Raw genomic sequence first — 15,961 nt, forward strand, 5'->3', positions numbered from 1 at the left:
AAACGTCTCCTCTTCAAAGGATAGTGTTAAGAAAATGAAAATAGCAAGCCACAGATGGGGAGAAATTTCCACAACACATAAATCTGACAAAGGACTTGTTTCCAGAATATATAAAGAGCTCTTCAATTCAATAAGAAAACCTGACTTAAAAATGGGCAAAAGATTTGAATAGACACTTCAAATAAGAAGATAAATGGCTGTTTAGTATATGAAAAGATGCTCAACATCATTAATTATCACAGAAATGCATATAAAACCACAATCAGATACTACTTTTACACCCTTCCTAAATAAAGGATAAAATTAAAAAGACTGATAATACCTAGTGTTGGTGAAAATGTAAACCAACTGGAACTGTCATACACTGACGGTGAGTGTAAAATGGCCCAACTACTTTGGAAAATAATTGGCAATTTCTTTAAAGTTAACCATATACTTACTATATGACCCAGTCATTCCACTCCTAGGTGTCTACCCAAGAGAAATGAAAACACGTGCACACACAAAGACTGGTACATAAAGGTTCATAGCAGCTTTATTCGCAGTAGCCTAAAAACCAGAAACAATGCAAATGTCCACCAACAGGCAAATGCATGAACAAAGCATGGTATAATCATCAGAGGGTACTTCTCGGTAACACAAACTACTGATACAACATCATGGATGACTCCCAAAAGCCTTATGTTGAGTGAAAGAAGCTAGACAGAAAAGTGAACGCAGAGTATGATTCTATTTAATACGAAGTTCTAAAAGAGGCAAAACTAAACTATGGTGATAAAAATTATATCAGTGTTTACCTCACTGCGGGGAGGTTGATTGCAAGGGGCACGAGGATTCTTTTTGGGGTGACAGAAATGCTTTATATCTTGCTTGTGGTGGTGGTTACATGGGCATATTCTTTTGCCAAAACTCACAGAATTAAACACTTAAAGTGGGCACATTTTATTGCTTGTATAGCATACTTCAACAAAGTTTAAAAAAATAGATACGGGTTATAAGTTGACCAACTAGGTCACTGAATCTAAGGCAAAAACCTAGTAAACTCAGGTTGAAGTTGCAGAAAGCTTTATCAACACTAAACCCACATGTAAATACTTACGTTACATAAAAGCCATTGATTGTGTCTTTAGCACTACAAAGAGTTCAGTCAGGAGACTGTCCTGTAAAATCTGCCAGTTTAGTATGAAAGACTTCAGTGTTTCAACTTTCTGAGATGAATGCATCAGGGCACCCCCCATACGGATTTATCAAGGAATACAATTCCCATCTCTGCTGAATTCTAATATGGTGCTTAAGTATGAAACCTGGTACCTAAGCACAAAAATCTGAGTGACCCCTAAGGAGGCAACGACTCTATATCCTGGTTTTGGGGGATGGCCAGGCTAGCTCTTGGCCTGTACAATTCTGAGCAGGCACCATTCACATCAACTAGGAGAATGGTACAGAAAACACGAATGAGACCCCCTGATGTTGTGCAAGGCTTTAGATGTCCCCCTTTGTCAATATTCTGGAAAACATTCAGACCAAGTACCCCAACTTCCAGTTAGGAGAATGTAGTTCCCTTATCCATGACACCTGCTCTTCTATGCCTAGCAACACCTCCCCTCCCCTTCTTTTGGCACAGATTTTCTTTGGGAAATCATTTTCTCTCCTTTCCACACTTTTGTGAATATCAATTAAGAGGCCCCTGACCAGGCAACCTCTCCAAGCAGAGCTGGGCCTAGCTGAGTCATATGCCCATCAGACTCTTTCCTGGGACTATGAACGGTGACTACAACATCAGAGGATGGCCCATTTTGAAGTGCACATTAACCATCCTGACGACAGAGCTAAGAACTTCCCTTGCTTCTTCCTGCCCAGATTCCGGATGCTCTCCTGGTTTCTGGCTTTGCTCAGGCTCAGGTGTTTTAGCTTTTCTGTGAACTGCCCCCATCCTTCCATTCACTTCCATTTTTGCTAAATCAGCCAGAGTTGGTTTCTGATGCTTGCAATATAACCCAGCTGATATAATATAAAAGTGAAAAATCCAAATAAAGTAGCCAAAGCAGCAGCTTGATTTAATCTTGGCTTGGCTCTGGGAGACCTGGCTTCCACTTCTGGCCCCACTACCTATGAGCTGTACGGCTCTGTCTTTGGGAAGGTCATTGCTGAGCATCAGTTTGCTCATCTTTAAAATGTTCCATAAATATCTCCTGAATGCCTTGTGCACCAGGCAAACAAAATCATACTGCAGTCTGATGTATTTTTGAAAAATATTTATGTCCCAAAGGATTTCTGAAAGAATCACATGAAATGAAGTTCATGAGAACATTTTATCAAATATAAGATATTATCTAAATAAACAAAACCGTTTCCTTCTGAGTATCTTAAAATTTACTTGTGGTCTGGCCCGCCCCCCAAGGGTAATCTGTTACTCCTTCTACAGGCAGTTTAGTTGTTGGCTCTAATATGGTTACCTTGTTGATGCTTAGTACACCCATCATTGCCTAAGGCTTATTTGGGTGTATTTTAAATAAGGCAATTATATAAAATCTCTCTGTTGGCAAAAGAAAATCTTTTTTGGAGTCAATTCAGAAATCCAGAGTACTTCTCTGTATTAGTTTTCCAATAATTATTTTATAAAAATCATGTACACACAAAAATCCAACACTTTTGTCCCTCTGTGTGATACTGTGAGGCTCTTATTTTGATATTAGGCACAGTGGCCGACTTTTGGCAGAGAGACTTGAGGGTATAATTAACTGCTGACATACACTCTGCTTCCTGGACTCTTGATATCTCCGGGCACATGTTTAGAGCTGGGCAATAATGACCTATATGCACAGCTGGATTTATTCTATTCTTAAATCTCTGATTATATCCAAGTCAATGTGAAAGGTGCAAATGAATTACAGGTCACTAAGCCTGGATTTTAAGGAGAGAAACAAATCATTTGAGATGAACAAAATTATAATTCAACTGTAAATTGAGGAGTTTGCTCTAGATTACAAGTTATCTTGATTTAAGACAAGGAGACATCTGCACATGTGTGTATATACACACACACAGGCACACAGATGAAACAACCAGCACGTCTCAGGAAAACGCTAAGAACACAGTTACTGCAGTGCAGCTTTCCAATTCAGGCTCTTTGTAGGCTTCTATTTCCCTTAATCCCTCTCTCCCTTTGGAGCTGAAACAATATAGGCCCGAAGTCAGCATTTTTGTTGTAGAAAGATCCTTAAAATTCATCTAATCAGATCTGCCACCCAATGCTAGAGCTCCCTCTGCAAATCCCCCAAAGACAGCTGCTATCTCACTTGAAGAGAGGCAGTGCTGCAGAGAGGCTGAACGCACATGCTTTGGGGCAGACACATCTGCATTATCCAGGCTCTACCACTTACTAGCAGTCACCTAGGGTAAGTACCTTAACCAACATTTCTTCATTTATAAACAGTAGGTGATAACAGTACCAGCCTCATAGGGCTAATGTGAGGCTTGAATGGGCTAATAAATGTAAAGTATTTGGCACATAGTAAGGACTTGGCACATAAGTGCTCAAACAAAATGTTAGCTAGCACTGCCTACTATTAGTAAGAGAGAGGCTCATTCCAAAGTTAAATCAGTTGCAGCTGTTAGGAAGGTCAAACCTGGCTGGCTGCTACTTTACTCTTATGGATCCTAGTCTGCTCTATAGAGCTTAACCAAGTCCCTGAATCGTTATCAACAGGGAGGGCAGTGCTCATGGCCCACTGAATCTCCTTGTTACCAAGCAGAATGTGCCCGGCTTCGTCAACTCTTCCTCACGTGACCCTCCACGGCCCATACCCTCGTCCTTGGACATGCTCCAGCCTGCCAGAGTCCCTTTAAAAGTGGCACCTGTTTGGCTCTGTCTACATAAGGCTATCATATTGACTATTTTCACAGAAAAGCTTAGTCCATGACGGGTAGGGTGAGGTGGATGGATCACCTAACTCTGCCTTAGACTGTGGTTAATTAAAGCCCAGAGGCTGGTGTCAAGCACTTGCCAATGGGGGAACCAGTTAGCCAGCCTCTTGCCAGCTATGCAACATCTGGCATTTCAGTTTCCTCACCTGTGAAATGTCTAACAGTACCTACCTCACTGAGGAATTGTGAGGATTCAATGAGGTACTCCTTCCTCGACTCCCACTCTTTCTTGATGCCTCCCTTCCAGGCCGGTATTGATGTCCACTAGTCCACTGATACTGCTCCCATCAAGGTTATCAAGGATCCCTATGCAGTCACATCCCATGGTTAAGTCTTGGCCTTCATCTTTCTTATGACACTTATGACAGCTGAACACATCTTCGTTCTCCAGTTTCTTCACTTGTCTTACAGGACATCACCCTCTCCTGGCTTTCTTCACCTCTCTGGTTGCTCTTTCAGTCTCCATTCCTAGATCCTTCTCCTCTCCTCAAGCTCTGGAAGCTCTAGAGTCTCAGTCAGGCCCACTCAGTACTCACACTCTCTCTCTAGGGAATCTCATCCAGTGTAAGACTGCAGGTAAGAGCATGCACCGTGGAGCCAGACTGCCTGGGTGAGTCTCAGCTCTATCACTTACAAGTTGTGTTATGGAGGCAAGTGATTTAACCTCTCTGTGCCTCAGTTTCCTCATCCATAACATGGGGAATAATTTCCTAAAGTTGTTGTTAAGATTAAATCAGTTAATACAGGTAAAGTGCTTAGAATGTGGCAAACATTTTATACATGTTAGCTACTACTCAGTTCCATGGCTTCATCTACTACAAATACACTGATGAGTCCCAAATGTACATCCCCAGTTCCCACTATTTCCCTGAGCTTGAGTCTCTTATATCTAACTGACTACCTGACATCGCCATGTTGATATCAAACAAGATCTCAAAGTTCACATATCTAAACTGAACTCTTGATTGCATACCATCTCCCAACTTTCTTTCACCTCATCTTCCGTATCACTAAAAGGTATCACTATTCACCCCATTCCTCAGGCGAAAACCTTAGTTATCCTCAACTCCTCCCTTTTCCTTCATTCAGCAATTCTCATTATTTTACTTCCAAAATATATCCAGAACCTGACCTCTTACCACTTCTACCACTACCACCTGGACCAAAACCACCATCATTTCTTGCCCAAGCAACTGGAGTACCACCTAATTGGTACTCCTGCTTCCCTCTTTGCTCCCATAGAAGCCAGAGTATTCTTTAAAAATGAAAACGAGATTTTCTCCCCTGCTCAAAACTCTCCAATGACTTCTATCACACTTGGAATGAAATCTAAATTCCCCTCATTTCCTAACAAGGCTCCATATGGCCTGCCTTTGTCTACTTCTCGGCCTCATCTCCGGCCACTCTCTCCTTGCCTACCCTACTCCAGCCACACTGGCTGCCCTGTGTTTGTCCAACTCCACAAGCAAGTTTCTGCTTCAGGGCTTTCATACTTGCAGCTCCCTCTGGCTGGAATGTTCTTCCCTCACGTCTTCACATGCCCCTTCCTCATTCCTTTGCAAACTCAGCTCAAACGTTACTTCTTAGAGAGGCCTTCCCAGTCTACCCCATCTGGAAAAACAACCCCCGCCCCACTCCTGCTCCATTACTCTCTGTCCCTTTATCCTATTTTTTTTCAGAGCACTTAACACATCTGACAATACATGTTTATTTATTTGTCATGCCTACTAGAATGTCAGGTCTTTGGGGTCACAACTTTATTCTGTTTTGTTCACTGCAGTATTCACAGCACTAAGCAGTGTCTGGGACACGGCAGATGCTCCATAAATATTTTTTTTATGCAATAAGAAATGAAGAGCGCTTAGCACAGTTCCTGGGACATGGAAACAGCTATAAGTTTGTGACGTCAATTTTAGAAGTTAAAAAAACATTTGACAGAAAAGCCAAAATTCTTTAGTGACACTACCTAAGATGTCAAAGATAAAAATATATTTTCACCCAGTTTCAATATATGTACACATTATATTGTACTTACTTGGAGTTTCTTCGAGAATTTCTTGGAACTTGGTTCTCTCATAATCCACCAACTGGCGTTGAAGATGAGGTCTAAGACTCCTAATTGTAAAATTGACCATGTCCATTTTCATGAGGTCCAAGACATGAAATATTTGTCTAAAAATTTTAGAGTTAAAATAGTTAGAGAGGTGATCAAGAAATTAAGCTGAAATTCATTAACTATTACCTATTTCATAGGCTGGAAAAGATAACCCCAAAACAGTCCTGAAATTCCAATTGCCATTGGCAAGGTCACTTTCCAGAGAAGGCATTACACGTACATTCCAGGTGTATTCTTCCATGGATCTCAAGAATATTTGCTTTAGCAAATATAATCCCTCCATCTGATCCATTACATCAGCCATAAACTGACAGATAGATGCTAGGAAGTATAAACAATGAGACAAAAGATTCAAGAAGGAGTTTTCATTTGAAAGTCTCTGAAATCTTAAGGAGTCTGAACAGAGTGTGTATGGTTTCTATGCCTAAGGAAATGAGGGGAAAAAAAGAAAAAGAAAAGCAAGAACAGGGCAGTGAGGTACAGGACAAAAATACTTCATTTTAGAGTGGGGCAGCCCTGTGCTCAATTGCAGCTCTGCAACTGACCAGCTCTGTGCCCAGGCACAAGTTATTCAATCTCTCTGAGCCTAGTTTCCTCGTCTGTGAAAGAAAAGGACAAGACCAACCTTGGAGGGGTGTTGTGAAGAGTCAGTGAGATAATGAATGTAAAATGCACACCCAGTAGGTGGTCAATATATGATGAAGAGGAACACCAGATTTGGTATCACACTTGGGTAAAAAGATAACTCAGAGCAAGGATTCTGCCAGTGAAGAACCACAATCTAGCAGAGCTGAGCACAAATCTAAGGATACACGTAGCCCATTTTACAGAGGGGGAGAAGTACGACTTTGAGAGGTTATCAACTTGCCCAAGGTCATAAAGTATGCAAACCAGTTTCCTTCTATCTTTCCAATACTATTACATAAAACTTAATTCTCGGTGTGGCCATATTCTCAAAAAAAAGGGGAGAAAAGTTCCCCTCAATGGCAAAAAGTATTGCAGGCTCTTCTTTCCTCCGGGATCAGAAAGAAGTTATTGCCTATCCAGCCAGATTAGATTCTATTTTAACATACGCCTCACTTTCTCAGGGAAGCTGCGGCAGAGATGGCTAGCCGACCACCGAACATCCATGCTCCCTTTCCACAGTGAGGATTTGTGGTTGGGAAATATGTTTCCAGACAGCAACCACATTTCCCAGGCTCCTTCAGTCCAGATGGGACCATGGGACTAGTTATAGCCAATGGGATGTGTCACTTCTGGGCCGAGGTGGTTAAACACTGGTATGCCTTCCCCATGACCTCTTTTCCATTCACCAACTGAATGTAAAGGACTCCAAGGACCCGGGTGTGGCTGGAGCAAAGGAGAGAAGGAGCCTGCATCTCTGAATGACATGTGGAAGCCTGCCTGACCAAAAACTTGGACTGTGACATGTGGGAGAAATAAACTTTTATTGGTTAAATCACTGAGAATTCAGGGTTTATGTGTCACAGCAGATAGTATTACCCCCACTAATAAAGAAGCCTTCCTAGATCCTTGACTAGATTAGGTCCCTCTGCTGAAGGCTCTATTAATCCCCTCCCCTTCCCCTTGTAATTCCTTGTCCAAGGTCTGTCTCCCCATTAGACTGTAAACTCCCTGGGTCAGGGATTGTATCTGGTTTTTTTCATCCTGCATCCCTCAGGCCCAGCACATGCCAACTAACAACCTTGTTAGGTCATTATATCTGAAAACTCTATGTACACAGTAAATGACTGACTTGCTCCTTGCTGATTTGTTTTTTCCCTAGGGTCAAGGATTTCTTTGGGAGCCCAGTTATTATTCTGTGTTCCTCAATTCACACACTTCCCTTGTGAATGAACTCAAAGGTATCCTAAGAAATGCAAGCAGCGACAGTGCTAACCTCAGCACCTCCACAACGTTGCCAGTAGCCTTTAACTCTCTGATATCATCATCTCGCACGGGAGCACAAAGCTTTCCCATCGTGCTGATGACGTAGTTGGCCAGGCCTTGGATGTCCACAGCACTGTGCTCAGCCTGCTGCCTAATGAGGTCTGTGTCCAAAACTTCACAGATCTGGTTGCGAAGCCGGTTGCCACCAGGAGTCAGAAACGAGAGAAGAATCTACACAGGGAAAGGAAAAAAAATTAACAGTGCCATTACACGAATAAAGGTTGCTATTTTTTATTTCAGTGTCTAGATGACCATGTTCCCTGTCCATGTTTTAATGTCCTGGATGCCAGAGAAGCTGACACTGACTGGGTGGTGGATCAGAGGAACACTCCGTGTCTCAACTCTAAAAAGAAAGCTCTATCTTCTGAATTAAAGGCCCCCCCAACTCCCATGGGAAGTCACTAACACTACCAGTATGAAAACAAATGGCAGGGAAGCAATATTACTGAAAGAACTTTAAAAAGTTTACAGATAAACTGTGAAAAGAAAGAATAAGTTGCAGACCACAGCTCCAAGAGAACCCTTTAAAGAAGAGCAAATGGAAACACCCCATGGGCTCCATTGGTATATTATATTTCACATATAAAATATTTATTATATATTATATAGGCAACCTGTATTGAGTACTCACTATGCAACAGACACTGTAGTTATACACACAGTATGTGGTTAGGAGCACAGGCTCAAGCCAGAGTGCCTCACTTCAAACCCTCTCCACCTTTCAAAGCTCTGTGACCCTGGGCGAGTGAGGGAAGGCAGTTTATTTATATAAAATAACAAGAGGAGCGACGACCTCACAGTGTCATGGTAAGGATAAATGAGTAATCTAATGCTTGGCACAGAGCAAGTGTCTTGTAAATGTTAGCGAAACTGTAACTATCATCTCATTTAATTCTCACAACTACCCTGTAAGTACTCAGGAAACTGAGATGGAAGGAGAGTGAGCATGTCACGAACCAGGTCTGTCCCACTCCAGAGTCTGTGCTCTTAACCGTCAGAACCACCCCTCCGTGCGCTGGGTACTGCCCTGCCTTCCTGCCACCGGCCTGTTCCCCAGCCTCCACCCCACCCCAGGAGGGGCAGGCAAAAACCCTGCCAGTGACTGCACTTGATCAGCCTTTCAAAGAGTCTCCAATACTTTTTGAAGGACGTGAAAAGAGTCTTTGGGGAAAAAAATGACTGATTAATACAGACAATATCAACTTGCCTCTCTGATTTCTTCAAACAGTTTGATGGCGTGTTCATACTCGGGAGGCTCAGCACACAGCTCTGATTCCAAGACATCCCAGAAGGCCTGGTGGACAATGTGCTTCACTCGACCGGCCAAGCTACAGGAATGAAACGGATTGGTTTTTAAAATAAGCATTATTTTTCCTGACTTTAAAAGACATACATTCATTGTGGAAATCTTAGAAAACACAGAAAAATGGAAAATAAAAATTGGTCATAATCCCATTAATCTTTTGACATATTTTCCTCATTCAATGCATTGTTTTAACATAGTTAAGAGTACCCAGTATGTACAATATTATATATTTTTTTCATTTAATATTCTGTCCTAGTGTTCCCCCTAGACTTTTTTTTTTTTTTTTGCTGAGGAAGATTAGCGCTGAGCTAACATCTGTGCCAATCTTCCTTTATTTTGCATGTGGGTCATCAGCATGGCTGATGACTGGCCTAGGTCTGCATCCAGGATCCAAATCTGTGAACCCGGGCCACTGAAGGGGAGTGCACTAAACTTAACCACTATGCCACAAGGCCAGCCCCTCCTCTAGACTTCTTAAATGCTTCTTTCCTATAGCTTTCAATAAATTCATAAAATTCTGTCCTAAGGAGATACCATAATTTACCTTCCCACTCTTCTGCATAGATCTTTAGACTTGTTCTAGATTTTTGGGATGAGACAGCTAAGTTGCTCTTTGCTCAACAGCTGAAGTTTCATGGCACAAAATAGAACAGATTGGCCCCAAGGAGACATGAATTTGAATGCCTGCCAATGTCAGCTTAGATGTTCCATTTAAAGTTAGCCAGACCAAACTGCTGAAATAGGAGCCTTCCTAGGAAGAGCTCACAATAAAATAGGTGGCCACCTTGCTTCACTCTGTATGTCAATGCCCTAAAATAGGTGCACATTAAAATACACATCCCTACTGAACTCCTACACTATTTTGCCATAGCTTTCAGAAAAGCACATATTTCCCAACACTGTAATTACTTATGGGTCTCTGTCCTCCACAGGGCTCTCCACCTCTCCCAAGCAGAGGCCACAAATTCTCCTAGCTACCTACCATTGTACCTAGCACAGCACCTGGCATATACTGAGTGTTCAATGAATGCATGGTGAATGAATTAATAATTTGATAGTTAAGCATATCTTCTAATTTTTCTTTTCAAAGTACATATAGCTAAATATACAATAATGCTATGAGAAATGAAAAATTAGCTTTCTGAGGAGTGTGAGTTAAAATTGTTTCTATAACTGAAAATACTATATTCAACCCAGCAACTTTCAATGTTAAAACTTATTCTAGTTGCTTGACTAGATTTATTCAACATAAATGCCATTTCCAAGGTCTGAGACTCTCCTGAGCAAGCACAGAACAAGTAGGAAGGCAAACATCGCTGCGACAGACTTTTGCTCTTGACTTTACAAGCCTCATACACTTGGCTTGAATGCACCAACCAGGAATGAGCCAAAACAATTCTATGGTTCCTTCAGGGACGTCAGAATTTAAATTTAAGTTTCTCTAAAGACTGCAAGGCACTTTTTAGCTCTTTAATTTTCTGGAGGGGAAGGGAGGAGTGGAGATGAGATCAATCAAACCATTTAGAAGTATTCCTACTGGGTATCAGAAACTTGACATTTTACCAAGCGTTTTCCCCAAAGACAGTAGCAAAATATGAGTCAGCCATATTTTACAAAGTAACAATTTGGCCACTGTGGAGAGTCATCTGAAAATCAACAGCTAATAATAGGCTATTCCACTTTTAAACAAAGGTAATGTGTCCCAACTCCGCATGTTGTTTCCCTTACTCATATTTTCTAGCCATGGCAGAAAGTGAAGGAAGAGGAATTCATACTTTCCATCGTATCAAAGTACTTACATGCAGGGCACTTGTCTGCCCATGAGTATGCATTTGAAGTGAGTATTGTAGTCCTCACCTTATCCTTGGAGGATGTGAGGCTCAGATATGGTCTCAGCAGAACAACGATTCAAATCCCAGAGTCTGTCTGATCCTAAAATGCCTTCAACACAGCCTGTATTTGCAACTTTTGAATTTAAAGCACAAATACTCCCAAATTGGCTTTTGCCATACTTCACAAAACACATTCATTTTAAGTTCAAAGATGCATTTTTACTAGTCAGTCAATAAATGTCTGTTCAACATTCAATATGTGGTAGGTCCTGTTTTAGGCGTGGTGAAAAGAAAGTCTCTGCTCTTAAAAAGCTTATATGTTAGCGGGGACAGAAAGATGAAAAAAAAACCCATCAATAACGAATAAGACAGTTTCAGAGCCATGAGGAAGACAGAGTAAGACACTGTGGTAGACAGTGATGAAGAGGGTGCTGATCTGCTGGGTGGTTGAAGAAAGCTTCTCTAGCACAGTGACCTTTGAGTTGAGACTAGAACGGGGAAAAGGAAGCAGCTGGCGAGCATCTAGGGGAAGCAGACTGAAAAAGCAGACAGAAGGACAAAGCCCCTGGGACAGGATCAACTGACCAGTTATCTTGGAGTACACCAGCGGGACAGGATCAAGCTGGTGATCAAGCAGGATCAGCAGCAAGGAAGCCGGCGTGGCTGAAGCACAGTAAGCAGGACGCAAAGGAGTCAGAGAGACAGCCAGGGAAGTGGGGCCTTGCTGGCTATACTTAAGAGTTTGGGTTTTTATTCTTAGTGTAACAGAAAACCGTTGAAAGGTTTTAAGCAAAGAAATGATCTACTCTGATTAAGCCTTTAGAAAGACCACTATGGCTACTGTGTGAGTGTGGAGGATGGTCTATGGGGAGCTAAGGATGGAGACAGGGCAACTAGTAGGACTGCAGGAGTCCAGGTCAGAGATGATGGGGGCCTGGCCTAGGGGTGTAGTTCTAGAGCTGGGACAAAGGATCATGGCGAAATGCAGTTATTATAGAAAACCAAACAGATACACCTACTTTGGCTAGTAATCTTAAAAAATATTCATGATTCTTATGACCAATATCCCCAGGAGCAGGAGGACTATGATCTACATTTTTTTTTAAAGTGAACTGACCATTTATTTTTTATTTATTTATTTTTGATTGGCACCTGAGCTAACATCTGATGCCCATGTTTTTCTTTTTTTTTCTCCTCCTTCTTCTCCCCAAAGCCCCCCAGTCCATAGTTGTATATTCTAGTTGTAGGTCCTCTGGTTGTGCTGTGTGGGACGCTGCCTCAGCATGGCCTGATGAGCGGTGCTAGGTCCAAGCCTGGGATCTCAACCAGTGAAACCCTGGGCCACAAAGCAGGCTCACAAACTTAACTGCTCAGCCACAGGGTTGGCCCTATGATCTACCTTTTAAAAGAACGAAATTAGTATGTTTACTATTTTTCTGCTTTCAAACTAACAAAAAGTTCTGAATGGAATCAAATAGTATATATTGTCTTAATTGGTAGAGAGAATGCCTCTGGACTTAGAAATGGCACTGTGAGGTTGAAGATTCAATGCTGTCATCCATGAGCCAACTTTACCGATGAGGGTGATTTATCTGTAGTCACGGCCTCCAGCCGTTGCCTCCTCTTTGTCCCAGGGGATTTGAAGGCCTCTGAAGCCAGAGAGGTTGAGGTAGGATATAAGGGTGCAGCTCTAACTAGAGGTCTCGGGGGTGGGGGCAGGATGGGGTGCCCATGCAGCTGTGATTCCTACCCTCCAGACGCTTTTGGATCACCTACTTTTAGCACTTGGACAGCTTAGCTGCATTTATTTATCTTCACAACCTGAATATCAGTTTTTAATAAGTCAATCTACAAATATTTCTTGAGAATGAACCATATGTCAGGCACTGTGCTGGGCAACAGGGATAGAGCAGCCAACAATACAGACATAGTTAATCCATTAATGGTGCTTTTGGTCAAGTGGAAAAGACAGACATTGAACATAAGATTATAAGACATCTTAGCAAAGCGGAAGTAGAGGGGGCTACAGGAGTCTTTAGCAGGGGATTTAATGTAGCCTAGTGGGCTCAGGAATGTCAGGAAAAGCTTCCCTCAGGAAGTGACATATAAGCTGAGTTGCAAAGATTATGGTTAACATGTACCCTAGAGGAATGGTTTGAAAACAAGTATAAGGCCTTGTTAGAGAACTAAATAATGTTTACTTCCAGTGGATATTATACAAGAACTTTCGAGAATCAGTGTGAATATGTGTGTATGTGTGTGTGGGGGGGGGGCGCGGGCGTGCACGCACACACACACACACACAGAAGCTGCAGCACAGTTTATGCACAAAAAACACCTCCAGGTTACCTATTCTCAGGGAGGGCATCTTGTTTCAATTGGAAGTTCTCATTTACAGCAATTTCGTGAGCAAGAGTCAGGTTTGATAAGTTCCTTGTTGCAGCCATCACTTCGTCAAATGTTACAACCCTGGGAGGGCTTGTTGCTGAAAGAAAAACAGAAACCAGTTAATGTCATGGAAGAAAAAATGTAATGCAATGAAGCCTCCTGATGCAGACAGAGTTTAAGCTGTTCCAACATATATTTTCAGGGTTTCACAAGTGAGAAGAATATATACTAAAATGGGTGGAGTCCTCTGCTTAATACTTAAAGACTTCAAAAATTTAAGGACTCCTCTAATAGCTTTGATTACTGTATTGATAACAAATTACCAAATGTTTCTGAGATAATCTTATTAACATAGGCTACTATAAGTTACATTTTTTTAATTAAATCACCTCATTTCTAGTGCCTATTGATATACGCATTTATTACATGACTATATAGGAAATCGTGCCTACTTTTTATGCTGTAATTCATAACTCTCATTAACTGAAACAGACTCAATATGAAATGACTAATTTTTTAAAACTATAATTTCTAAAAGTATAGGCAGTATATAGCATAATGCTTAGGTCTGAGTCTTAGTTTTGCTAATTGATACTTATCGTTTGACTTCACTGAGCCATAACTTACCTCCTCACACGGCTGTCCTGAGGTGATTAAATAAGATAATTTAAGTAAAGAAGAACACAGTAAGAACTTGATAAACGTAGATAATTAAAATAAAACAAATGTGATAAGCCAGATGACCTACTTCTCAGAAGGAAGTAGTAAATAATTATTCTAGTTATTTCTAAAGATTATTCTAAAAAATATTTAACAAATCATGTCTTTTTGAAATCATTTTTGCAACTCTTAGCATCTGTTAATTAAAAATCATTACTTCAAACAGTACTGACTGGCAATACTTTGCTACCTAAATCATTTTAAAAAGAAGGGGGGGGAGGAAGGAGAGAGGGAGGAGAATGGTAATACACAGAACTAGTAAAACCCTTCTTTAGGATGCCTAGGTCCCCTGTTGGGGGCGTCAACCCTAAAGATAGTATAAAGAGTGAGAAAAAGCACAGAAACCTGAGTCACTTCTAGTAAATTCTTTTCCCAACTCTGTGTCATTAAGAGTCTCCTTAAAAATGTCTGTACCCTTTGGTCCAATAATCCAATCATATCCAAAGGAATTCCTCGAAAGGCTTTACACTCCAAGATGTTAGAAAGTGCTTTTTGAAACAGCAAAAAAAAAAAAAAAAAAGGAAATGAACTAAACGTCCAATGACAAACCAATAGTTAAATAAATTATAGTGCATTCACTTGATGAAGTAGTCGGTAGTCATAAAAACAATGTTTCAATGTTTTAAAAATATATTATCACGAGTAAATGTTTTAGTTATAATACTAAGTGAAAAGAGTCCATACATAGATACACACACATACGTCTATGTGAGAGTGAAGATATGACAAAGTACTGCCAGCTGTCGTCTTTGGGTGATATTATAGGAAATATTTTCTTTTCCTTATACTTATGTACTTTCCAAATTTTAAAAAAGAGACTGTCTAAATTTAAAATAAACAGAAACTTTTTTGAAGTGGGCATTTGATCATATTAAACATTAGTTGCTTCTTTCTGCATTGGGTGTGTCAGTTAAAGGTGTTATATTTTCTATACAAAATGCCAATTAAAAAGCTAAAAAAAAAAAGATAAACACATCTGCTTTACACATCTCCAGCTTCCATACACAAAACAAGTCGTCTCCCTTCACTGTGGCCAGCCACTCTTTTAATTCTTCCTCACACCCCTAGTGTAGTAATTCTTGTGGGCACTTTTCTGGGGTGATTTGCACAACAGTTTTTGAAATCGGCAGGAAACCCTTTAGATTATTTCACTTCCTGCCCGACCCTCGAATTGGGGCAAGTTTCCTTCCATGTAAATCAGAAATGGTAAGAACAGGCCAATTTAAATTAATCTTTGCATGGGGCCCAGGAAGTGATCTCAAGGAGAGGCTTTCTCCTACCTGAGAGAGAAGACAGCTGGCGTTGGGGGACCTGATTTACAGTCAAGCCAAAGCAGATCAGGGTCAATAATGAAAATAAACTTTAGCGGCTATTTATTCCTGCCTTGGCAGTTCTATTCTGGTACGTCTAGAAAGGAGGGGGAAGTCTGTCCTTTGCTGTCACTCATTTATGAGTTTTAAAAGCTAACACACATCTAGAACCACCCCCATCCCCCAGCCCCTGCTTCCCTGACGGCTTACAAGCAGGAGAGCTGGATTTGCTGGAGGAGTCGCTTGTAAAGCTCTGCCTGGAGCACTCATAGTCACTGAGTGAAGCCATGCTTTCGGAAAACCGGGAAGAGTCTGAATCGCTTGGCTGGTCCTCGCCCACACACTGCTTTTCGCCATTGAAGGGCATTTTGTGTCACTTGAGCGTGGGTAAAGCACCTGCATAGACAAACAG

At 41.2% G+C, this 15,961-nt stretch overlaps 1 protein-coding gene across 3 annotated transcripts in view; it reads right to left on the reverse strand.

The window, feature by feature from the left end:
- Window positions 1-15,961, reverse strand: part of TCP11L2 (t-complex 11 like 2) — a 37,632-nt gene that overhangs the window by 13,438 nt on the left and 8,233 nt on the right. For 2 of the 3 annotated variants that reach the window (XM_046646308.1, XM_046646309.1), the window contains exons 2-6: window positions 15,760-15,945; window positions 13,481-13,616; window positions 9,201-9,321; window positions 7,944-8,164; window positions 5,963-6,099 (exon numbers count right to left, since the gene is read on the reverse strand). In XM_046646308.1, the coding sequence (XP_046502264.1) occupies window positions 5,963-6,099; window positions 7,944-8,164; window positions 9,201-9,321; window positions 13,481-13,616; window positions 15,760-15,916 (772 nt within the window). In that variant the 5' untranslated portion in view covers window positions 15,917-15,945. The remainder of the gene's footprint in view (window positions 1-5,962; window positions 6,100-7,943; window positions 8,165-9,200; window positions 9,322-13,480; window positions 13,617-15,759; window positions 15,946-15,961) is intronic. The other variant, XM_046646310.1, reaches the window with a different exon arrangement.

This window comes from Equus quagga, chromosome 19, assembly GCF_021613505.1.
Source record: "Equus quagga isolate Etosha38 chromosome 19, UCLA_HA_Equagga_1.0, whole genome shotgun sequence".
Taxonomy (NCBI): Eukaryota; Metazoa; Chordata; class Mammalia; order Perissodactyla; family Equidae; genus Equus; species Equus quagga.